At 35.1% G+C, this 24,895-nt stretch overlaps 2 protein-coding genes across 2 annotated transcripts; both read right to left on the minus strand.

The window, feature by feature from the left end:
* Positions 1 to 14,075: 14,075 nt before the first annotated feature.
* On the minus strand, positions 14,076 to 15,491 carry LOC146897016 (inorganic pyrophosphatase 2-like). The gene is made up of 3 exons (XM_085735600.1): positions 15,216 to 15,491; positions 14,773 to 15,099; positions 14,076 to 14,558 (listed from the first exon to the last, which is right to left on the minus strand). The coding sequence occupies exons 1-3, from the start codon at positions 15,354 to 15,356 to the stop codon at positions 14,202 to 14,204; spliced, it is 825 nt and encodes a 274-aa protein (XP_085591726.1). The 5' UTR covers positions 15,357 to 15,491; the 3' UTR covers positions 14,076 to 14,201.
* A 1,557-nt stretch (positions 15,492 to 17,048) lies between these two features.
* Positions 17,049 to 24,597, minus strand: LOC146897017 (ABC transporter C family member 8-like). Its single transcript, XM_085735599.1, has 12 exons — positions 24,509 to 24,597; positions 21,508 to 22,922; positions 20,859 to 21,179; positions 20,219 to 20,305; positions 19,508 to 20,128; positions 19,219 to 19,383; positions 18,824 to 19,118; positions 18,410 to 18,624; positions 17,933 to 18,238; positions 17,792 to 17,855; positions 17,425 to 17,664; positions 17,049 to 17,319 (listed from the first exon to the last, which is right to left on the minus strand). Exons 1-12 carry the CDS (start codon positions 24,537 to 24,539, stop codon positions 17,189 to 17,191), a joined length of 3,891 nt encoding a protein of 1,296 aa, XP_085591725.1. The 5' UTR covers positions 24,540 to 24,597; the 3' UTR covers positions 17,049 to 17,188.
* Positions 24,598 to 24,895: the final 298 nt, after the last annotated feature.

Consider the following 24,895-nt stretch of genomic DNA (forward strand, 5'->3'; position numbering starts at 1 on the left):
TGGCATCTAATTAACACCCTAGACAATATCTAAGGTCTGTAAACTAATTTTGCATCAATCTAACATCTTTTCATGGTTTAATCATCAAATCGGTCATTTAACCCTAATCTCAATTCTCACCAAAACTCAACCTAATCATGTTAAATTCAGTTCTCAGAACCATACCCTTAATTATATTGAAAGCTAGTCTCACCCTTACCTTAATTCAGATGAACAAAGCTTGCGAAAAACAAAGTGATGAAAACACCCAAAAATACTGCTTCAGTGCGCGATAGTTTTCTCTCAACTCAGACCTTGTTTCGACGATCCGAACGGTGAAAAGGTAGACCCAGGTGTTGTGAATGCTGTGTCCAAAAATCGTCACGATCCAACGGTTAACGAGTGAGATATCATTGTTTTACTGAGGTAGGTTTCAGAAAAACGGAAATTGCTTTCTCTCTTCTTTTTGGTGGCTACTCTTCTCACAAAACAGTTTCTACGTAATAGCTATTCCAACCTAGTCTCTCATATTTATAACCCTCCAACTATTCTATTTACTCTTTCTAATAATTATAATTACCTACTAAATATAATCTAATAAATAATAAACCAAATAACATATATATATTTTCCAGGCTCACATTACATAATTATTCAGAACACATAAATCATATAAATATATTCTAAATTCACATCACATATATAATCACATAAAATCACACCACATCATATAAATCATATAAAATCATATAAATATACACATCACATCACATAGTTCATATAAACATATAAGTCATATCAATATTCACATCTCATCACATAATTCACATAAATATATATAAATATATTTCTAGGCTCAATAAATAAACCAAATAAATCAAGTAACAAAGAATAAATCAACTAATTAAAAAAAGTGGGCGTTACAACTCTCCCCCACTTAAAGAATTTTCGTCCTCGAAAATTGAACATCCTGCAAACAACTCTGGATTAGTCTATACCACAAACAACAATTTTAAACAACATACAATCAAACAACAAGTCAGAACAACAAAAGACAATGTAAAATTATTACACAACACTACGTTGCTTGACACGACTCTACTACTTGGCCGGACGGACCGACCTGCTCTGATACCAATTGTAACACCCCGTTTTTCCCAACTTGAAAATTTCATCATAAATCAGAGTATTTAAATCACAAACGGAATGTCACATACTTCCTTAAAACCACAAAATAGATAATAATAATTATCTTTCAAAATTCAACGTCAAAATCTATAATCATGCAGCGGAAATTATTCGACATAATAAAAGTCTTGGCACACAGGCCTTATCAGAAATCTCATAAGTTTTAGTTAATGTTTATTCATAAAAAGTTCATGAAAGCAAGCCCCATCCTGTTACATATCAGAGCACCTAGACACAAGTGAGGAGTCCTCTCACGAACGCTTCTAATCTTTATTACCTGCACATTACCCACGGTCGAGGCAACATATACGCAGAAGGGGTGAGATTTCACAGTCAATAAATTAAACATATAATTCGTCAAAATGCATTTAACAACATAAATCATCATTTACATTTAAAACATTTACCATTTAGCATTATATCAAATCATATTCAATTATCATTGTCAAATATCATCATTAGTTCGTAAACAATTATCATCTCTAATTCATAAGCAAAAATCATCATTAAGTCATAATCAAGTATCATCATATATTTAACAACTTAAGACATCATAAACATCAGCATTAATAATCATTTAGTATCATATTATTATCATCATCAATCATAAACAGACATTATCATCAAATATCATCATCAAATCATAATCAAACGTCATCATCAAAGCATCATCGTCAGACATCATCGTTAAATCATCATTAAATATAAGTTATGACGACTCTACAATGCAACTACAACTTCAACAACAACTCAGACCACTTCAACAACAACTTAGACAACTTCATCAACAACTTAGACAACTTCATCATGCATGTGGTACCAATACAGAGCATCAAGCTCCCAACCAACTTATATGAGCGTAATTAGGCTCTTCAGGGCATCAAGCCCCCAACATAGTGAGCAAAAGCTCCAGGGCATCAAGCCCTCACCAATCATGTGAATGACTAAGCATTCCAGGGCATCAAGCCCTCAACCAACTTATACGAGTATGCAATGGACTCAACTTCCAACAACTTAGGCAACGACGTGTACAACTCATACGACTCATAATCATGGACAACTTCTTAAATTCCAACAACATAGACCGACTCATGCAACCTCAAGACACTAACAGTCGACAACAGAAAACAGCAGCAAGATACAACATATAATAGCGTCTAAATAACATATAAACATTAAAGGGAATGAATCATAACAACTTATAATCACAACGCATCTTAAATAATTCTTATACATCATCACCACTAATCTCAGTCACCTAAACAGACCTCTGGAACTTCTGAAAGTATCCTAAACGACCATTTTTCTTACTTATAAAATCAACTCATGACTACACGTGCGAAAGGATCGCATCGGGACAATTTTGGGCAACTAACAGCCTAACTCGCAGTGGCGAGTAATTTGCTCGCAATGGCGAGCTCGAAGGTCCTACTCGCAGTTGCGAGTAACGTTGCTCGCAGTTGCGAGCGATGCGGTGCAGCTCGCCGTTGCGAGTGTTTCTACTCGCAGTTGCGAGCGATGAATGTCAGTACGGCCAGAAACCTAAAAATCACAACTTTTCACCTATTCTTCATGATTCTTTCATCCATATGGCATCTAATTAACACCCTAGACAATATCTAAGGTCTGTAAACTAATTTTGCATCAATCTAACATCTTTTCATGGTTTAATCATCAAATCGGTCATTTAACCCTAATCTCAATTCTCACCAAAACTCAACCTAATCATGTTAAATTCAGTTCTCAGAACCATACCCTTAATTATATTGAAAGCTAGTCTCACCCTTACCTTAATTCAGATGAACAAAGCTTGCGAAAAACAAAGTGATGAAAACACCCAAAAATACTGCTTCAGTGCGCGATAGTTTTCTCTCAACTCAGACCTTGTTTCGACGATCCGAACGGTGAAAAGGTAGACCCAGGTGTTGTGAATGCTGTGTCCAAAAATCGTCACGATCCAACGGTTAACGAGTGAGATATCATTGTTTTACTGAGGTAGGTTTCAGAAAAACGGAAATTGCTTTCTCTCTTCTTTTTGGTGGCTACTCTTCTCACAAAACAGTTTCTACGTAATAGCTATTCCAACCTAGTCTCTCATATTTATAACCCTCCAACTATTCTATTTACTCTTTCTAATAATTATAATTACCTACTAAATATAATCTAATAAATAATAAACCAAATAACATATATATATTTTCCAGGCTCACATTACATAATTATTCAGAACACATAAATCATATAAATATATTCTAAATTCACATCACATATATAATCACATAAAATCACACCACATCATATAAATCATATAAAATCATATAAATATACACATCACATCACATAGTTCATATAAACATATAAGTCATATCAATATTCACATCTCATCACATAATTCACATAAATATATATAAATATATTTCTAGGCTCAATAAATAAACCAAATAAATCAAGTAACAAAGAATAAATCAACTAATTAAAAAAAGTGGGCGTTACATCAATCATATTGACAGCAGCATGGTTTGGAAGCGGATTGTCAAGGACATGAGGAACACTGTTCTCAAAAGTCAACCGTCCCTTTTCTATCAGATCTTTCACAATATACTTCAGAGCAAAGCAATTTTCAATATCATGGCCTTGAGCATCCTGATGAAATTCACATGTTAGGTCCTGTCGGAACCTGGGAGGCAATGGATTAGGCGGAGGCTTGCCTGGTCTGGTGACGCAGTGTCCCTTGGCCAGTAGAGTTGGGAGTAGCTCACCGTAAAGCATTGGTATTGTTGGAAAAGAAGGTTTGGGTCGGGGACCCTGTTGTTGCTGCCGTTGCTGTTGAGCAGGAGGCTGTTGTTGTACTTGCTGGGGGATGGCATTGACGGGCATTGGTGGTTGACCCGGTGGTAGAGGATATTGCTGATAGAATGGTGGGAAGAAAGGATGTTGAGAGTATTGCATGTATTGATAGGGCAAGGGTAGTTGCATGGCTGCTGCAGACGGGTTACCAGACACCATCCCTATGTCAGATTCTTTTCTCTTGTGATGACCGTTACCGTACTTCTTTGGTGCACTGGTTGAAGATTCACCCTTTTCAAGGACAATAATACCATCTCGGACAGCCTCTTCTAGTCGAGTTCCCATTGTAACCATATCAGAGAAATTGTTTGGAGCAGAGACTATCATCCTTTCTTTATATTCCTTCTTCAGAGTCTTCAGGAATGTTTGTGTCAACTCTTCCTCATCAAGTCGAGGAGAAACACGGGCAGCTGCCCCTCTCCACCTTTGAGCGTATTCACGGAATGTTTCATCTGATTTCTGAGATAGGGCTTTAAGAGAGTCCCTGTTTGGCCTCAGACGGGTATTGAATTCATATTGTCCTTCAAAGGCAGCAGCAAGTTCCTCAAAGGTATGAATGTTATCTTTGCTCAGACTAGTGTACCAATCTGCTGCATCATCTGTCAAGCTACTCTGGAAGCAGTGGATCATCAGTGCGTCATTGTCGGCATAGTTAGCCATCTTTCGGATGTACCGGATAACATGGTTGTGTGGACAAGAAGTCCCATTGTATTTGTCAAATTCTGGCTCTTTGAATTTCTTAGGAACCTCAAATCGGGACACCAAGCATAGATCACGAGCTTTAGTAGGAGCACCATTGCTTCCCCGGCTAGCCTTGACCTCACGGAGTTCTCCAGCCAACTCCATCAACTGTCTTCTCATAGCTTCCATTGCGGGATCTTGTCCGCGCGGAGTATCAACATCAATCACCTGTTGCACAGTGTGTACAATAGGGTCGGTAACAACGGTAGTCACCTGAGGCATAGCAGTGGACACAGGAATCTGTCCTTGTCCAGCAAAACCAGAGACACCAGCATCAGTATTAGGAGAATAGTAAGCTGAGAGGCCATAAGGACGGCCATTGGGCATAACAAAACGAGCATCAGTAGCCACAGTAGACAGTGGGATAGAGGGAATCACCTCAGCAGTAACTGGAACAGAAGTGGCTGGTTGTTCCTGTGCAGCCATCATAGCGGACATAGCGTCATGAGCCTTAGCCAAGTCTTCTTTCATAGCAGCCAATTCGGCACGGAGCTGAGCATTCTCTTCTTCAAAGTTAGCCATAATTCTTCTCTTGTGAAATCTTGTCTGATGAATTTTATCTGGTTGGTAGACTTTGCGAACACGAGCCACTTTTCAGACTGCGGCGGAAGAACCAGGAGACAATAAGCACGGGAAGCCATTTGTGACCGATGAATGATGCATATGATGCATGATATGTAAATGCGAAAAGACTCTTTTTTGTCAGAGGACTTTGTCAAAGTGGTTGTGAACATCACGGGGAAACACAGTTTTATTTGAAAAATCTTGAGCAAAACTAAAAGTTTAGTTGAGATGGTATCACTTGGCGTTCACATCCGTGATGTTCAAAAGATGACTTGTCTAAATCCTCCGATAAATGCATGGAAAAAAGTTTATGCATGTATGCATGTATGCATGATTATGTTCAAGTTCGGAGAAAACATGGTGGGTTTGAAGCTCAAAGCCGAGGAGTCATGGGTGGACACGGTGTCCGGTGAAACTAGGGTTTTAGGATAATAGTGACCGGGTTCTAAAAAGGTTCCCAAGTTGCAACCTCTCCGACGTATATCGTGGTGTCACGAGTCAACACTCGCTCCATGATTATACGTGGAAGGTCTAACTTGAGTGTAGTATCGCGTGACGACTAAAACTCGAGACAACACCCGGTTTAGCCTCCGCACTACATCCTAGAAAATGGCCATGGATGGGTTTGGTTATCTACGGTTCATAGCGTCATAGAACAATTAGAAGCAAAGTGCCTAAACGCGACAACCCGCGCCGACAACATCACCTCCAAAATGCCTCAGCTATGTGGGATTGATCGCATAATCCAAAACACGAGGCAACCCCCGGAATGAATTGTCGATTATATCCCCCCTAAATCCTAAGTTCACTCAGCCCGGGTGCAGGACTTTTGATATTCTCACCCCACACGTTTGCAAGAATTTAAACATTTATTCACATAGGAAAGCAAGTAAAGGAAGCAAGTAAAAATACAAGCGCAAGCGTGGAAATAAAGACTAGGCGTAACTCTCGAATCTCCCCAGTGAAGTCGCCAGCTGTTTTATCTTGGTTTTCGGGTGTCAAACATTGATTACGTTTGAACCTTTTAAACCGGTGATATCTTATTTTTTCTTGGGAAGGGAAAAAGTAAGCAAAACCCTTGAGAATCGAGGTCCGGGAGTTGTTTTCGCTACGGGAAGGTGTTAGGCACCCATAACGACTATAGTAACCTATAGGAACCGTCTTTAATTTCTACGCGCGCGCTTTATTTTTAAATGCTATTTGAAAATGTTTATTAAACCTAAGAATGTACTAAGTGAAGAATTGGAGGGAGAAGAATGTGTTTGAATTTTTATTTTAGTTGAATTGAAGGAATTTTGTTCCTTGCCTACGTACCCGATTAAGGGATCAAATCCACCGTAGTTCTCTCTCAAAAATGTTTTTGTTTTTGTTGGTTGATTTTAAGTTTGAAAATGGATTTTGAAGAATAGAAAGAGGCCTCAAGGGCATGAGATTGGAAAATAGTGAGGTTGAATTAGTGAATTGCAAAAGAAGTCAAAGTTTGATTATTTTCATTGAAATTTGATTAAGAAAAAGGAAAAGAAAATTCAATGGGATATTGGATCCCAAGGTTTATTTGGAAAAGGTTTGAGTGAAGTTGTTCACATTTGTTTGAAAAATGGGTTTTTTCTAAGTATAAGTCCTAGGCATTCATCTAAACATACAATCCTAAACATACATCTAAACATGCATATTCTAGCTACTTAGTGATGTGTGTGCATGTGTCGGTGCTTGTGTCGGTGTACATTTTTAGAGTCCATTGTCCTTTACATCATATCCTAGATACATTCTATGGCCTCTTTGCCAAGAAAATTAAAATGACATGAAAGTAAAATTTTACAAGAATTCCTAATTATTACATTCTATTTGCTTGCCCATGAAATATAGAAAGAAAGAAAAAAGGGAAATATGCAAAGTGAATATGCAAGATGCTATGGGATAGGAGACATGAAACAAAAGAGTTAGTAGCACAAATGAAATAGAAACAACACACTAAAAGCATAGTAAGGTAAATGCAACTTGAAAATGAAGTAACAAGCAAAATTAACCAAAAATGATAAAAGAGACTTGACATTTTTTAGACGTTTTGGAGAGGGTAAAGATCATAGAAAAGATAGGGTAATGACATAAAAATAATCAAGAGATTATGAGCATATGTTTTGACACACTTTGAAGTCATGAATTTACCAAGAACAATTGAAAAGATGAAAGTGCAAGGGATCGACATAATAACATGCCTAAAATAAACCATTTATGGACCTTGTGAAATGTGAATCCAATGATCATAGCCAAATTTTCAGTCATGATACAAAAATCAAAAGGACCAATATTTCACAAAGTTCACAATGATTCCTATAAGCGTAGTTATCACATTCATTCCCACATTTTTTATCAAGACTCAAGTGCAAATTTAACAAGCAACAAGAATGAAACTCACATACATTTTCATGCTTTGGAGGTAAAATTTAATATGCACAAATTCAAAAAACACACACAAGAAAAACTATGCAAAGAACATGATTGATTTGGAGTTTTTTCCCAACACTTTAATCAAAAATGAAAACCAATGGATTGACAAAGAAATCAATATATCTTCATATATTTTTTTGATCCAAATTAATCATGTATTAATGCTGAAAACAATTAGAATTAACGAGACACAAACATCACAATTTTTAAGAAAGAAAACTAGCGCAAGATTCAATCAAGCAGGGAGGTGCAGCAAGCATTGCAAAGGGTGTATTCAGCAAAATTGCAGAGAAACAATAGAAAAGAAAAAATATATGGGCCTGGAGCGGTTCTAGAGAAGGATCCATGGGTTGAACCAGCTTTGAGAAAAAAGATTGTATAAATGGATTTTGCTTGTTGTAAAAAAAACGGTTTAACACTAAAATTTTAAAGCACTTGCTCTTCTCTCTCACGTTGCCAAAGAAGGCTGGCCCATATACTTTGTCTTCTCAGGTGAGCAAAAATTTTCCGACGCGGTGGCCGGTGGTGGCACCACCGCGTCGGAACTTCGAACCTCCACCATTTTCAAAGGCAAATACATGTTTAGAAATCCTTTTCTTCCCTTTCTTCAAATCCGAAAACACAATTCTCAAATATCTAATAACAAAACCTAGATCTGCAAGTTACAACAACATTTCTCCACAAAACTATCTCAAGCAACATCTTTAACAAACACCACAAACACGTGAACGAACACAGCTCAGAACGGGAGGGAAGCAAAAAGCGTTACCGTCGTTTAAATCGGAGAAAAGGTTGTTCAAGACGGAAAATTTCCGATTAGCTTCGAGTTCTTCTCCTTTGGATTCAGCCTTGACGTTGATTGAAACAGCTTGAACTCTCTCCCTCTGGTTCGATCTATTCAGCTCTTCGTTCTTCATCTTGGATTTGCTTCGATTTTGTACCGTTCGATTCACTTCTCTTCTTCCATCTTCGATCCCGTCTCTGAATCCGATTTCAGCTTCTCTGCTTCTTTGAATTATGAATCCGAAAATGAACATGGATTGATGGAAGTTTTGTTGATTTAATTGTGTTATTGGTGTATGAATTGATGAAATTGATGAGTTTTATGAATTGATGATGAATGTAGTGGGTTGAATTTTGAAGATGAATGAAGATGGAGCATGGATCGGTGCTAATATTGCTGGAAATTTTGTGTAAAAATGTTCTTGTGAAAGCTAAAGAATAGTTGGTTTTGATTTGGAATTTGGGACCGTTTTTGTGAAGAATTGAGTTGGTTAGGGTGGTGGAAGTGGCGGTTAGAGGTTGTTAGGGTGGTTGAAGGTGGTGGAGGAAGGTTGTTATGGTGGTTGGTTAGAGGTTGAAGATGAAGTTAGTTAGAGGAGAGAGAAAGTTGTTAGAAAAGAGGGAAAAAATAGAGAGAAAATAAATTATGAACTTTTTGTGATTTTTTTTGTGGAGTTTTTGTGAAATGAAAAATTGTTGAACCTTGACCATGACTTTGACCTATTTATAGGTGATGTGGGAATACTTGGACCAATGATGGACTGCCACGTGGCACTTGACTTGTAACAAACCTTGACTTTGACTCTAACAAACTTTAAAAGGATTAAAATGCAAATAACGAAAGTGCGCGGACTAAAAAATGAAAATTAAACTAAAATTGAATTGAAAAAGTAAATTGAAAATTAACGTAAAGCGAGACGATTAAAAACAACAAAGCAGATTAAAATGAATCAGCAATTTTATGTGAAATGACCAAAATGCCCCTAGGGGCTAAAAACGACTAAAAATGACTCAGATGAAATTTTAAAATGATTTTTTAACAAGGGATTAAAGCAAGAGTTTATACAAGCGAATTAAAAGACTCAGAGACAATTTTTAGAAATTAGACAGGGCTTTAACACATGAAAAGACTAAAATGCCCCTAGGGGGCAAAACTGACTCAAAATGACTCCAAATGCAATTTTGGAAATGGATTTTGACATGAGATTGAAATGAAGACTTATTCACACTATTTGAAACGACTCAAACAAATTTTTAGAGATTGAAAGAGATTTTGACATAGGAAATGACTAAAATACCCCTGCATGTAAATTTTGCAAATAACATTGAAATAAAATGCAGAGAAAGATGCAATTGATCAGAGACAATTCAAATGACTTATAATGCAAGAAAAGAAAAATTGACTAGTATTTTTAGGTCCAAAATTAGGGTATAACACCGTGTCATGAGAATTTTGCTGGATTATCTCCTCAACTTCTTGACAAGACTCTTCCAAAGGATTCATATCATTTGTATCAGTTTCTATGCTTGTTTTTGCTTCACCCCAATCCCATGCAGCATCCTCCTGAAATTTAACATCTCTGCTAATTACAATTTTTTTCTTGATTGGATCATAAAGTTTGTAGGCCTTAGACTCCTCACTCACACCCAACAGCACACATTTGACACTTTTGTCATCAAGCTTGCTCCTTTTTTGATCAGGTACATGAACATATCCAATGCAGCCAAATATTCTAAAATATGAAACCGATGGCTTAATACCGCTCCATGCTTCCTTCGGTGTGACGTTCTTGACAGCAAGAGTAGGACTTCTATTTAAAATATGAATCACCCATTTTACAGCCTCTGGCCAAAAAGATCTTGGAACTCCTTTTTCTATCAAAACACTCCGAACCATATTTATAATAGTTTGGTTTTTTCTCTCAGCTACGCCATTTTGTTGTGGCGTATATGAAGCAGTAAGTTGCCGTTGAATACCATGTTCACTGCAAAAATCAGCAAACTCTTTAGAAAGATACTCTCCCCCTCTATCAGTGCGCAAGATTTGGATAGGAACACCAGCTTGTTTTTCAACTAATGCTTTGAACTCTTTAAATACACCAAAAGTTTCACTTTTCTCCATAAGAAAATATACCCATATTTTCCTACTTAAATCATCAATAAAAGTAAGCATGTACCTTTTATTTCCATTTGATGCAGGACTGATAGGACCACAAATATCAGAGTGAATTAACTGCAACAACTGAGATGCACGCCAGTTACTTTGTCGTGGAAAAGAATCTCGTTGATGCTTCCCTTTGAGGCAATATTCACAAAGTTGAGTCGGTGGCTTAATGGAGGGCAATCCTTTTACCATATCATGTTCTAGTAAAGTTTTCAGTCCACTATAGCTCAAGTGACCATAACGAGAGTGCCATACTTGAGCTGGTGGCCCAAAACTAGCTTGGAAACAAGGATGAGAAACTCCAGATTTGACGCTCACAGCAAACATACGGTTAGTAGTCATGGATGTTTCAAAAATAAGTCCCTTTTCATTAAACACACTACACTTGTTTTGCTTCATTTCAACATTCAATCCTCTTTCCAAAAGTTGCCCCACACTAAATAAATTATTTTTTAACTCAGGCACATAAAATACATCATTCACCAAATGCACAACTCCATTAATCAAAAGTTTGACAACACCCTTCCCATTGACCTTAAGAGCATAATTATTTCCTAATTTTACCTCATCAGAAAAAGAAGCATCAATTGAAGAGAACCAGTCCTTTCTACCTGTCATATGGTTGATGCAGCCTGAATCGATGAACCACATGTCTTGTGTATTTGATTTTCCATCTGATGAAAGTTGTGCCATGAGTAGCACTGCTTCCTCGTTGGTCTCAGCATAATTTGCGGTGTTGTTCAGGGGTTTATTTGGGCATTCATACTGGAAATGTCTAAACTCATGGCAATGATAACACTCCACTGCTGCCTTGCCTCCTCTACCTCCTCTGCCTCTTCCTCGAGCAGGTCCACCTAGAAAGCCACCTCTTCCACGGCCACGGCCAGCACTTGTCTCATCTTGAGTTACTTTCAGCACTTGCTCTTCATGTGAATTGTGTCCATTCATTCTTTGCTCATGTACCAACAAGCTACTCTGTAGTTCATCAACAGTCATGGAATCCAAATCATGTGATTCTTCAATAGAACATACTACATAATCGTACCTAGCGGTCATTGAGCGAAGAATCTTTTCGATAACAGTAAGATCCGCCATTTGTTCACCATACATTCTCATCTTATTTGCAATTGTGAGGGTACGAGCGAAATAGTCGTTGACAGATTCTCCACTTTTCATCGATAAAATTTCCCAATCGCGTCTTAGGGTCTGAAGCTGTGCTCTCTTCACTCTAGCAGTGCCTTGGTATTTCTTCTTTAAAGAATCCCAAATCTCCTTCGACGTCCCCTTATTCAAAATTGTTTCAAGCACAGCTCGATCAATTGCTTGAAAGAGATAATTTTTTGCCTTCAAATCTTTCAGCTTCAACTCTTCCAATGTTTTCTTCTCATTGTCTGTCAATACAACACCAGCTGCATGTTGAGGAATCCCTGGATCTATAAGATTCCAATACTCCTTTGACCTTAAAAAATTCTCCATGAGCATTGCCCAATGGTCATAATGCTCACCCAATTTTGGAATTGCAGGTTGCACGAAATTGCCATCCGTGGTTGTAGTCATGATTGAAGTCTGTTGCTTCTCTTCACTGCTACACACCTAGCTCTGATGCCAGATGTTATCACAGAAACGGTTTTGGAAGAGGAAAAATACGTTTCTTATTCATTGAATAATAAAAGGCTAAGTTTATAGACTTAGCAATACAACTGACAAGCAAAAAACTAGGAAACTAACCCACACTAACAACACATCCTAAACGTGGGCAAAATAATGGAAACAGCAAAACAGAAAAGAGAATTTATTTATTCTAAATAAACATTGACTCATTCAACACTTCCTCTACCTCTTTTAACCTGACTCTCCTCCATTTGATCTACTCTTCTTACAACGGCATCTACAAGTCTTCTCTCTACATGTCCAAACCATCTAAGCCTATTTTCTACCAACTTTTCTACTATAGGTGCTACCCCCACTCCCTCTCTAATGGTGTCATTCCTAATCCTATCCTATCTAGTCTTATCATGAACCCTTCAATTAAAAATCAGAGGGTTAACACAAAAAAAATTCATACAAGCACGAAATGTAACATAAATGGTAGATATTTGAGCTTCTTAACCATTTAGTCCAAAAAATATTTGTTAAAAGAAATCAACCTTTAAACAGATCTTAAATGATCACTAAACCGACGTATATCTATTCTAAAAATTTATACATAACATTCTATCCTATCTCTATTTAAAAAAATATTGCGTGTATTTTTTAACCCTAAAATTACAAAAAGAAAAATCCTACTTGTCCCCAAAAAATGCTATCACGATGCTTCTTGACTAATACCCTCCTCCATCTCTGTGTGTTAGTTAAAAGGGTAATGCTCAACGTCACGAAAAACAATTTTACGAGAACATCACGAATGCTAGTTCCAACCATGTTTTTGAAAAGAACAATTTTACGAGAACATCACGAATGCTAGTTCCAACCATGTTTTTGAAAAGTGTTGAAAAAGTCAATACACTAGTTCTGTGAATTTCGGCAATTCCCAAAATGTAATTGGTTGAACCACATTTCACAAGTCATTTGAGAAGTTATCTTTCGCGATAAATAATACCACTCATATAAAAAAACTCATTTTAAAATGTACTAGTATCATACAATCTTACATGTTTTCATTTTCTATGTATGTGGATATGATTAATTATACAAGTCACCTTTCAACTAATCAATACAATGAAACTTTGGGTCTTTTGACTCCTATGTAATGAGTTTAAAATTTACATCGTACCAACGTGGATTTTGAAATTGTGTACAAATTTTATATCGAAGTATAAGATAATTCGAAGTGTAGTGCTATTTTTTAAGATTGTCAAAGATTCCATAATTTGGTTTTTAACAAACTCTTGTGTTGAGTTACTAGTAAACAAGTTAACAAAGACGATCAAGTCTCTAACTAGTTTCCACATTTTCACTTACATATCCACTTGTATTAATATTATTCTTAATGAAATGATTTTAGCTTGCTGTAGTAAAAAAAAAATACTAGGAATATTTTTAGAATAAATTTGAAATGATTTTAGCTTGCTGTAGTAAAAAAAAAATACTAGGAATATTTTTAGAATAAATTTAAAGCTAGTTTTGATACAAATTTGAATCTAAAAATCCTAAAATACATTGTCCATTATTTTTCTTTAAATCTAAAATATACAATAATGCAATTAACACATTGATAACTATTGAATCGAGATTCTTCGATTCAAACTCTAAAACTTATTTTAGTTTTAAAGAAAGATTAAGTTTTTTTGATGGAAAAGAAAGATTAAGTTATCTTTATGTCAATAGTGAAGGAAAAAAAAAAAGTGATTTAGACCAATCATTAACCAGCACAATCAAGGAACGTTTAGACCAATTTTAGTACAAGAAAAGGTTTATTAAAGTTAATCAAAGGACAAAAGAAAAACCTATTACATTTGCAATGATAGCAAACTAGCAAGCCTAGAATTTATGGCCTAACTGAGACAGCTTTAGGCAAAGATACAAGAACTGGACTAGGCAGAGTTTGTAGCTTGCAATCTGGTGAAATAAATTGAACATGTTCCTCCATCATAATTTTGTTAATCAAATTCAGCAAAACTTGTTCCAACTCTTCTCCATCACACCAACCATGAATTTCAGCTTTAACAAGTGAAGGATCTTTGCATATCAAATCCCACACTGGAAAATTCTTCCTTGGCATCACAAAGTCTCTTTCTCTGAGCCTCAAGCTAGGGCAATAGTCCCCAGCACCATCACCAAGGTAGATAAACCTCTTGTTATCCTCTTCAAAAATTGAATTTTGAATTTTATCAATGATTAAACCCTGAAATAATGATTTTAAAAAAAAGATTAGTATATTTTATCATAAATAAATTTTAAAATATAGACAAGAGTAACTTTATTAATTTTTGTTCAAAATAAAATTTCTTCATGAATTCAAACTAATGGTCCTACATCAAATTATTCTTTATTTTATATTGGCATAAAATCTAGTGGTCACAAATAAGAGACAAAAAAACACCCAAAAAAATATATACCTTGCACATGTTTGGAGGGCAGACATTGTTGCAACCATGTGAAGCCTTATTGAAATCATGGTAAGGAAAAATTCTAACTCTTCCTTCTTGATTAACATAACCAGGATTAGTGTTAATCTCTGAGAAGTATTCACTAATTCCCAAATGCTTCAAAATAGTCTCAATGTAAAACATATTAGCATCACTCACAATCCTCAAGTCACACCCTAATGCATGTGCTGATTTAATTGCAGGTATTATTCTGTGATGAATTGGAATCCTTTGCAGAACTTTTTCAATCTCTTCAATGGTTATTCCATTTGAATGAAACTCCATCATCATCTTGTCCTATAATTCCAAAACCAAACAAGTTAATCATATATTAGAGACAATGCAGAATTTCAAATGAATGAAAAACAGAGTATTTAACAAAACAGAGCACATGAATGGAATAAAAAGCATACCATGACAGAGTTCCAAGGCATTGTGGGAAGAAGCTGATTAAACAAATCAGTGAAACCTAATTCATCAATCAACCAATTATCACTGTCACAATCAATGATGGTTTTGTCAAAGTCGAAAACAATAACAATGTTATTAGTCATTTTTCTCTTTGAGAGGTGAGAAAATGAATGTGAAAAATTTGAATGACCCAGAAAGAAAAAACTAGTTCACAAGAAATAGAAGCTAAATGGGTATCTGAAAGTGGTTTCAAAATTGGTTTTTTGCTTGGATATGATACAGAGAGAGAGAGAGAGAGGTAGGTATTTATAGTAAGAGAAGGTGTTGGGAGAATCTTTGATGCCAAAGGAATATTACATTATATCCTTTGGCAATTGGCAAAGAATCAGTTGGAGAAGTTAGTGTTTTATTCAATCTTAGCCGTTAAATTTTGGTTGGGAAGAAGATCAGAGGGTGTGGCTTGATTTGACCATGAGAGAAAGTTAGGTGGTCAATTAATGTTGTTGTTGTGAGTTGTGACTGTGTAATGCAATTCTATTTCTCTTCTACCACAAGATGCATTTGCACCTTACAAGAATATTCGAAGTATAGTTCCATTTTATGTATGGTACCAAGATCGTGCATTTATTTACTCTACACTACATTCCTTTTTTAAAAAAATTACTCTACGCTACACTGAACTACTTTATTTATTTTTATTTTTTTTACAAAGAACTACTCCTATTTAAGTGTTTTTTTAAGAATGTAAATTAATCTACATAAATTGATACCGGAAAAAATTGGATTTGTGACGTTGAGAGAAACATACCTAGTGTCTCAAGTACTCATATTTTAGTGTTATTATTGATGATAATAATAATAATAATAATAATAATAATAATAATAATATAACTAATTTAGATAGTTTAATTTAATTTCTATGCATCGACGGAGTTTAATTTAATTTAAAGAGCTTAACATAGTTGATGGAGTATATGTAACCAAAAATAGTTTGTCAAAACAAAAAAATGTAAGCAAAAATAGTTGATGGAGTATACATGAGTTGTGGATAAGTTGCTCACAATTTTTCAAAGCCAACTTATGCCTCCCCTTAATTTATGATTTTTTTTTTTTACATTAATAACGTATATTATTTTGCCTCAAAACAAAATAACGTACATTATTTTCCTTCTTTTTTTTGAAAAACGTATATTATTTTACTTTTTTTGATCAAGTATAATATTTTACTTATTAACGTTTAAATTAAATATACCAATTATTTTTTTTGAAAGAAAAATATACCAAATTTGGAAACTGATACTCTATCTTTTGACAAAAAATATATACAATAATCTTAAAAAGAATCCTCTGCTATTTAATTTTGATCAAGTGAATATAGTTCAGTTTATAAACCGATTTTTTACATTGTGGGTCTCTATCTTTGAGTAACTTTAAGCTAAAATAGAAGAGATAATGTAAAAAAATATGGAGGGAAAATATGATAGAGAAAATAAAAGATGAGAAAGGTGGGAAGAAAGGCAGGTGATCACTTTTCATGGCCGGAGTTCCTTTTCTAATAAATCAAAGCTAAGGATTTACGGTGTACAACTTGTATTTAAATAATACGGTTCAAATTACAACATCGTTGCCTTTATAGTTCTTACTTTCTCTTCGCTCGATTGACAAGCCCTCTTATTGGTAACGATAAGCGATACTCAACAATAACATTGTTCATGAAACATTGACTATTTTTACAAACTCAAAAATTGAAAAGTCTATTAACACAAGATGAGAGTTGTGCCCAACACCTGCCTAGGGTTTTATAGATTTATTATTGATAGATTAGGGAGAGCGACTAAATTGAAATACGTACATTTATAAAAAAAATATTCAAGAATCAAATTTTTTACTTTATTCTTCTAGGCTCATAATTATTGGGATGACAACAATTTTCCTTCAATTTATTTATAATCTTTATTTTTCATAAAGTCAGTATTCAAAGTTGCTGTCTGCTAATGTTTGGAAGGGAATTCTTCCTGCAACTGGACCAATATTCAGCTACCAACTTAGAGAATGAAGAGTTTGTGTCCATTAGCTTTGAAGGCTCATCATATTCCACAAGTTTCCCTTTAATTATGACCAGCCAAAAATTATGAGGCAACCAATAGTACTAAAAAACAGAAGTAGAAAAAATGGGAAATAAAAAGAATGAAGAATAAGGAATTAACATACCATAAGATAGGACCATAACCATGTCACTGTCTATTACAGTTGGAACTCTGTGAGCCACAGTTATAACTGTGCATTCTTCAAATTCTTGTCTAATTACTCTTTGTAGAATTGCATCTGTCGCAGAGTCAATGGATGCCGTCGCTTCATCTAGAACAAGAATTCTGTTTCTCTTCAGTAGAACTCTTCCAAGACAAAACAATTGGCGTTGTCCCAAGCTCCAATTCCCACCTTCATCACTCACTGCAAAATTTATCAGAGTTAGACTTTCATGCTGTATTTATTCGTTGCAAAATCATATATTGAACCATAGAAATGAGAAGCTGTAGCTTCAATGATTATATAGTTTCCTCAATGTTGAAAAACTTACCAGAAGAGTCTAAGAGACTTGGTAGCTTGCTGATTGTTTCCTTAAGCTGACATTTCTCTACAGCCTAAACATACAAATCAAATATAACTTTATTGAATGGCTCATGTAAAATTCAACTGCAATTAAAGTTAGTTCATTCACCTTCCATATTTCATCATCTGAGTACAGGCCTAGAGGGTCCAGGTTTGTCCTAATGCTGCCTTTGAAAAGTGTTGGTTCTTGCGGAATGATGCTTAGCTTCGTTCTCAAATCCTTTAACCCGATTGAGCATATGTTAATTCCATCAATAAGAATATCACCTTTTGAAGGTTCAACTAAGCGAAACAAAGCACTTATAAGTGTACTTTTTCCGCTTCCAGTCCTTCCAACAACTCCTACTCTACTTCCTTCTTTAAATGTACAAGTGATTCGCTTAAGGACTAATGGAGCATTAGGACGATATCTAATCTGAAACCAATGTGAAAATAGCCTTTAGAGTATAATTTTTAGTTCCATTCAGAAATATAAAGGAGAAAACTAAAAGGAGAGGTGGAAAAAAAGACATGGTGTATCATTATACGAGAATCATTGTTTATGAGTCTTAGTCTATATAAATCTAAGACATGGATGCAACATTACCTCCAAGCCTTGGAGATCAATCTTGCCCTTGGAAGGCCATGAAGATGGAGGTCGGTTATCATCCACAATGGCGGGAGGCTCAGCTGGTATGTGAATGAATTGTTTGATTCTTTCAACGGAGATAATATAGTTTGATAAGTTGTTAAACCATCGAGTCCAAAATATTTGGGCTCCTGTCAAGGAAAAAGCATAAGAAAGAGACAGTCCCACAAGGCCTGCACACAACAGGAGAGTTACCAAGAGTTATTAGTCTCGTTAATCTTGTTTTTGTTTTAAGTACTTGCAAAACAAGGACCAAAAGCAAAAAACAATATATTAGTAAGGATTAAAAACAAAAGTTAGAGCATTGAAAAGAAAAAATATGGTATATTTGTGAGGGCAAAATATATTTTTAAACCTATACTATATTATTACCTGGTGATACATATCCCTGAGGATGTAGAATAAGCAACAAAACTGCTGTGATGACAGTCAAGTTTTGAAGTGTTTCAATCCTTAAAACCATCCATTGCATCGCCACATTAGAATGAAAGAACAATGAAGCATCTGTGTCCACAAGTTTTATGTAGTTTTTGAAAAATCTGTCTACCGTGTTGAATGCTCTTACAGTAACCACTCCAACTGATGTCTCAGCTGCAAAATTCATAACTGGTGCTTTGGTGGTTCCATTGATCCGTATTAGTTCCCTTGCAGCAGCTTGATAGTATTGCTTTGAGGAAGAAAAAAAGGAAGATTAAGAAGATCCTACCTCGATGATCTAACGTTGTACATAGAATGAGGAATCAAGAAAACTTAGAAAGTGGGTAAACCTGAATGTATATTGATGCAACCATTGCAGGAACAGCAACAATGAGAACTTGCCATGTGACTGAAACCATTATACAAATTACCACCAAAATTTCAATTGCTGTTGATGCTACAAAGGTGATGGAATAAGGTATATCAAAGTCCAAAATACTCAAATCTGATGAAGCCTGAACAAGAGAGAAGAAAATATTGGCCTAAACACGGGTGGTTGATTAAATAGTAATGAATGAACAGAAGGAAAATACATAGACATAGATTTTTTTCGGTGTTGGTAATAAAAAAAAATCTTACTCTAGTTAAAATCCTTCCTACAGGGGTTGAATCAAAGAAAAGCATAGGAGCATTAAAGATAGCTGTAGTGAATCTTGAGAAGAAAGCAGTAGAAGCTCTTAATCCCAAAAGTGCAGTCAAGTAAGACCTTACATAAACAAAAGCAGCACTAGAAAAAGAAATTAATGCATAAACTCCAATCAAGGTGGCATTAGTTACTTTTGGAATTTCAATGGCAAAAGCAAGCCAATAGGTTGATGAAGTTTGCAAAGCGATAAAACCAGATTGTGCTAACATGATCATACACAGCATGGATGTCCCTTTGGAATAATTAATATAATCCCAAAATGGCTTCCATCCAACATTGCCAATCAATTTTTCTTCCTCTTGTGTAAGCTGTGTACCAATTGGATCCTTGATACTAGAAATCTCTCCCTCACTTTTATTTTTAGTGAGATAAAAACCATGAGAGTCTTGAGGAGTAGACAAAACCTCATTTTCATAACCTCCTCTATTTTCACTATCTCGATTCAACTCAGTAACTTTGTCTTTATGAGCACTCACAAGTAGTTCAAAGGCTGTTCCAGATGTTAAAATATTCTCATAACTACCTGATTGAATAACTCTTCCACCCTCCATTACCTAGAATTTGAGTTCATCATGTTAAATTATATTCAGATGTAACTAGAATGACTGTTTTCTCATAACAAGCATCGAAATGAAATACTTTACCAAGATAGTATCAACTTCTGAGAGAAACTCCACTTGATGAGTAACTAGAATGACTGTTTTCTCTCTTAAAGCATTCATGACACATTCCTGTAGTAATGTTGTAGATGCAGTTAGTTTGATGCGCCAAAATGAGGACAGTAGTTAGTTATATTGTAACTAGCGGAATAGTTAAGACAAAACTCATCACACAGTCATTTAAAATGTTTAATTTTACCAAATATACACATATGTCTGTTTCGAGTTTTTATTTTTGGTCCTACAACTGTCATTTAAAACTCTCCATTACCATTTTTCACACATTCCATTACAAATATACACATATGTCTGTTTTATGTTAGTGACATGGCAGGAACATGTCTGACAAATTATCCTATGTGTACTTATCGCCTACATGTACCTCTTGCCCATTTCTAAATTAGGTTCAGCAATTTGTTGACAAATACTGCGCGATAGAGTAGATGAACTGGGGGAATCGTCCTATGAGAATAGGCCGTGTAGTCCCAAATGTATCCGTTGCCCAACACACACACAATACGATTTAAATAACTTATGTGGGACAAAGGCATTAATACAATTAAACAATTTATAGGAATGCAAGATGTATTTGTCCTTAACTTGATAAAAAGTTATATTTGCTTACATTGAATAGTATTGCAGCTGTATGAGCATCAACTGCACTAAAAGGATCATCAAGGAGATAAATATCAGCATCATTGTACACTGCTCTAGCTAGTTGAATCCTTTGCTTTTGTCCTCCACTTATATTGATCCCTCTCTGACCAATTTCTGTAAGATCACCATGGCTGAAATCATTGATATCCTTATCTAAGGCACAGGCTTTAATTGCTTTCTCATATCTTGTTTTGTCCATGGTCTTGCCAAATAGTATATTATCTTGAACTGTTCCACTTTGTATCCAAGAAGACTGAGAAACATAGGCAAGAGTTCCACCTACCTTAACCTGTTTTCCATTATAGCAAAATATCATGGGGTGAAAATGTTCAAGATACTACTAATACTATGTTTATTCACATGAAGTTAGCATGAAAAAAATCTAAATCTGTTTTACTAATTTCAGATACAAATAATATGTTTATTCATCTGAATTTGGCATGAGAAAAATTTAAATGATAAAATATCCAAGTTAATCTTGAAATTATAGGGCTGTATCGACCTAGTCTCTCACATTATTAATACTACAAATCATCCGTGAAATTGCAAAATGTCTTTCAAGTTTGTCCCTCTTTTTGGATATTTACTCATTTAAATATGTTCTATTAGTAACTTACAGTTCCTGAAATCTTTGGAATCTCTCCTAGTATTGCATACAAAAGAGATGATTTTCCAGCTCCAACTGGTCCACAAACTGCAATTTTCTGTCCCCGCCTGATTTCTATATTAACTTCTCTTAAAGTTGGAGAGACAGATTCATGATTCCAAATGAAGTTTCCATCTTGAATTTCCATAGCATTAACTGAACATTGCTTTAAGTTTCTTTCGCCATCATCATTGTTTATTTCTTCATCAAGCAAAAAGTTATTAAGACGATCGAACGAAACTTTAACTTGAATCATATTGGAAAGAGCCTCTGGGATCAATTTAAACGGTTCTCCCATGTTCCTCAATGTTGCAAGAACTGTGAAAACAGTTTCAGCATTCAATGGTGCACTTTTGGAAACAGCACATCCAAGGAAAACAACGGCAGATATAACTGTAGGAGACATCCAATAAAGAAATGAACTAGAAGCTCTCAGGATCTGTGCCTTATACAACCATAGAAACTCTTTATCACGTAGCGACTCGATTAAGTTCTTAAATTTTTTTTCCCATGATTGTAACTTAATGATCTTCATACTATTTAGAACCTCCGAAGTTGATCGAAGACGTTCGTCCTGTGCAACCATAAACTGTGACTGACAATTTTGTAGGATCCTTGCAAATGGTACATTGAGAAGTCCACATATAAGAAGAGGGACTAAACCTGGAAGAGCACCAATACCTACAACACCAAAAAGAATAAAAATAGACAAAACAATTTGCAATGCAGAAGCCCATGCCATATGAAACCACCATGGAAATTCTGCCATTCTATATGCATCAACTACAATGTAATTCACAATTTCACCGGCCGAGTGTCTTGTCCTTGCCGAGCTAGAAAGCTTTAGTTGCTTTTGATAAATTGCTACCATCAGAGCTGATCTCATTTTCATTCCTGACCTCCTTGAGTTAAAAAACCAATGTCTTTGAGACAGAGAATCAACCAATTTGGTGAGAATCAAAATACCAACTATGGAAAGACCTTGTTTGAGATCTGCCTCAGTTCTATTTGAGTAGTTAACAAAAGCATAGAGTATTAAAGGTGAAACTACAACAGAAATAGTTCTGAGTAATGCAAAAAATGCTATTAATATGTTTTCTTTTAAGAAAGTTCTAACTATAGACCAAAGAACCAAACTCTTTGTATTGTTCTTAGTCCTCTCTTTAACAAGTGATTCCCAGGAATGAACAAATTTTTGATAGGCCATGTTTGCTTCATCTTCAGAAACAAGGGAAGGTATATCTTCAAGATCTAATGGCTTTGAGTAACCTAAACTGAGTAAAGAATTAACCCAAGAGAAAATCAACTTGCTGAGACAGGTAGCACGGCCTAGTCCTGTTTGTTTTGTTTCAACTTTCTGAGCTAGCAGTGGCTCAGAAATATCACCTGCATATATATATATATATATATATATATATATATATATATATATATATATATATAATCCATTAAAGAGAAACAATTAATCAATGTTCAAAGGTTGAATAGTGTTAGAAAAACATAGCCGGCTCTAAAGTAAACAGATAAATAAATGTACACCAGAAAACAACAATTGATCACGGATTCAGCCAATTATGCCTTAGTATTTAAACACATTTTGTACTCTAATCTGGACAGTATCAAACAACACAAATTCTTCATCTTCATGCTAAACAGTAGAATTTGAAGCTACCGTTGACGATGATGACGTTGAAGTTTTGTTTTTGAGTTCAAAATAGGTGCAGAAGATGAGCCTATAAACATCCTTCACAATCTTCAATTATCAGAAAAATGTTCGAACACTCTTTAACTTAAAAAATGGAGAGTTTTTAGACTCTTCTATGAGATTTTTCTTAAAATTCAAGAACATGCACAGTTTTCTGTTGAAATCTATGTCAAAAGTTGTTGATCCATCGAAACTACAGAATATCAAAAACAGTTTTCGGCAAATTAGTTCAACTTCTTAAAGAAGATCAGATTTAAAGAGTTCGGGAGAAAAAGAGTAAGAGCGGTGGAATCAGGTTGTGTTTCTGTTTTAACCGAACTTATTCTTCAATGGAAAGGAAGAAAGCCAAGCGGGATGATTTTGGTGCTTTTGGAGATGTTATGTCAATGTGCTGAAGGAAGATTTAAACTTTTAAGACATGATTGTGGTTTAACTATTGTTTTAAAGAAGATTCCGAGGGTTTCAATGTAACGGTTTGAAATACTCTGAATGTGAGATCCAAGTACCAATAGAATTGTTAATTTCAATAGTTGACCTAGAGTCACAAGTCTCATACTCCATAAGTTTCTGGTTTAACGGATTTATTTGCTCGGGATCAGAACAGAAATTTGTACAAATAAATTTCTGGATCAGTTAGTCCCCATGGTTCAACTTCACACATGTCAAACATATTTGAAAAATCACAGTAAGGAAGGAAGTCCGGCAAAATCCTTTCTGAATTCACAGTGATTGATATCACCATCATAGGCCATGATAGAAATGAATGTATTATTACCAGCAAAAGTATATGAAATGTGCATGTGATACTTAGTTTGAATGCCATATTTGGAATTCCAAACTTAGAAAACCTATTACCAATGACAAGCTCTCCAGGTGCAAATGCAGTCGGTCCGCAGCTCTATTTTCCCAATGTACACAAGTACTAAAAAATGGAATGTAGTGTTGGGCCAGTGATTCACTCACAACAAAGGATAATGGCACAATAAAGGAGAAGAATGGTCATAATCGAAAAATGCAACAATACTAGTAGATTGTGCAACAAAAATCAGTTTCCTGATGAGTTGAGGTAAATGCATCTTAGGTGCTACTACAAGTCTCAGTGGAAAAAGAAAAGAAATGAAAACATGAACAAGAAATATTTATTAATGTATATATGAAATAATTTAGAACTCATGATAGTTGTGACATACAAAATCAAATGAGTGCATATTATAGCTTGGAAGAAGATATATATAGTGTTTTCTTGAAAAAGAATCAAATGAGTTACCTATTGTGTTCTCATTCTCAAAGTAAGTCATTTTTGGAGCTTGAAATTGAATTGCTTGTGCTTCTTAGCTCAGCAGAGTTGACTGAGTTGTGAACATGGAAGGATCTAAGGTTTATTAATAGGGGGCAGTTGCACTGATATTTTAGTTTTAAATTTTTGTGCCCCCTTAAATTAATGTCTTCACTCCATTCAATTAAATACAATACAAGATCACCACAGAAGATTCTATCTTTTTTTTTTTATATAAAAAAGTTCCTATTCTAATTAAATAAATAATCACGTGGGATAAAATTTTGAATTGTTGGTTGGTGAAGTACATACAGAGAGATAATTGAAAATGAAAAAAATATTACAAAACTTTTTAAAATGTAAAGACAAGTAGAAAAT

This window comes from Medicago sativa, chromosome 8 (assembly GCF_051527215.1).
Source record: "Medicago sativa cultivar Bolivia chromosome 8, Bolivia_mono, whole genome shotgun sequence".
Classification (NCBI taxonomy): domain Eukaryota; kingdom Viridiplantae; phylum Streptophyta; class Magnoliopsida; order Fabales; family Fabaceae; genus Medicago; species Medicago sativa.

Bases quoted from the DNA above. Each gene is read 5' to 3' on its own strand.
- LOC146897016 (XM_085735600.1), bottom strand. From the start codon at position 15,356: ATGACTAATAACATTGTTATTGTTTTCGACTTTGACAAAACCATCATT. The intron at 15,100-15,215 runs GTATGCTTTTTA...TTGGAATTATAG, and splicing joins TGCCTTGGAACTCTGTCATG to GACAAGATGATGATGGAGTT. The intron at 14,559-14,772 runs GTATATATTTTT...TCATTATTTCAG, and splicing joins GCCCTCCAAACATGTGCAAG to GGTTTAATCATTGATAAAAT.
- LOC146897017 (XM_085735599.1), bottom strand. From the start codon at position 24,539: ATGACTTACTTTGAGAATGAGAACACAATAG. The intron at 19,384-19,507 runs GTAAGATTTTTT...TCTCTTGTTCAG, and splicing joins TAGGAAGGATTTTAACTAGA to GCTTCATCAGATTTGAGTAT. The intron at 19,119-19,218 runs GTTTACCCACTT...TCTTCCTCAAAG, and splicing joins TTGCATCAATATACATTCAG to CAATACTATCAAGCTGCTGC.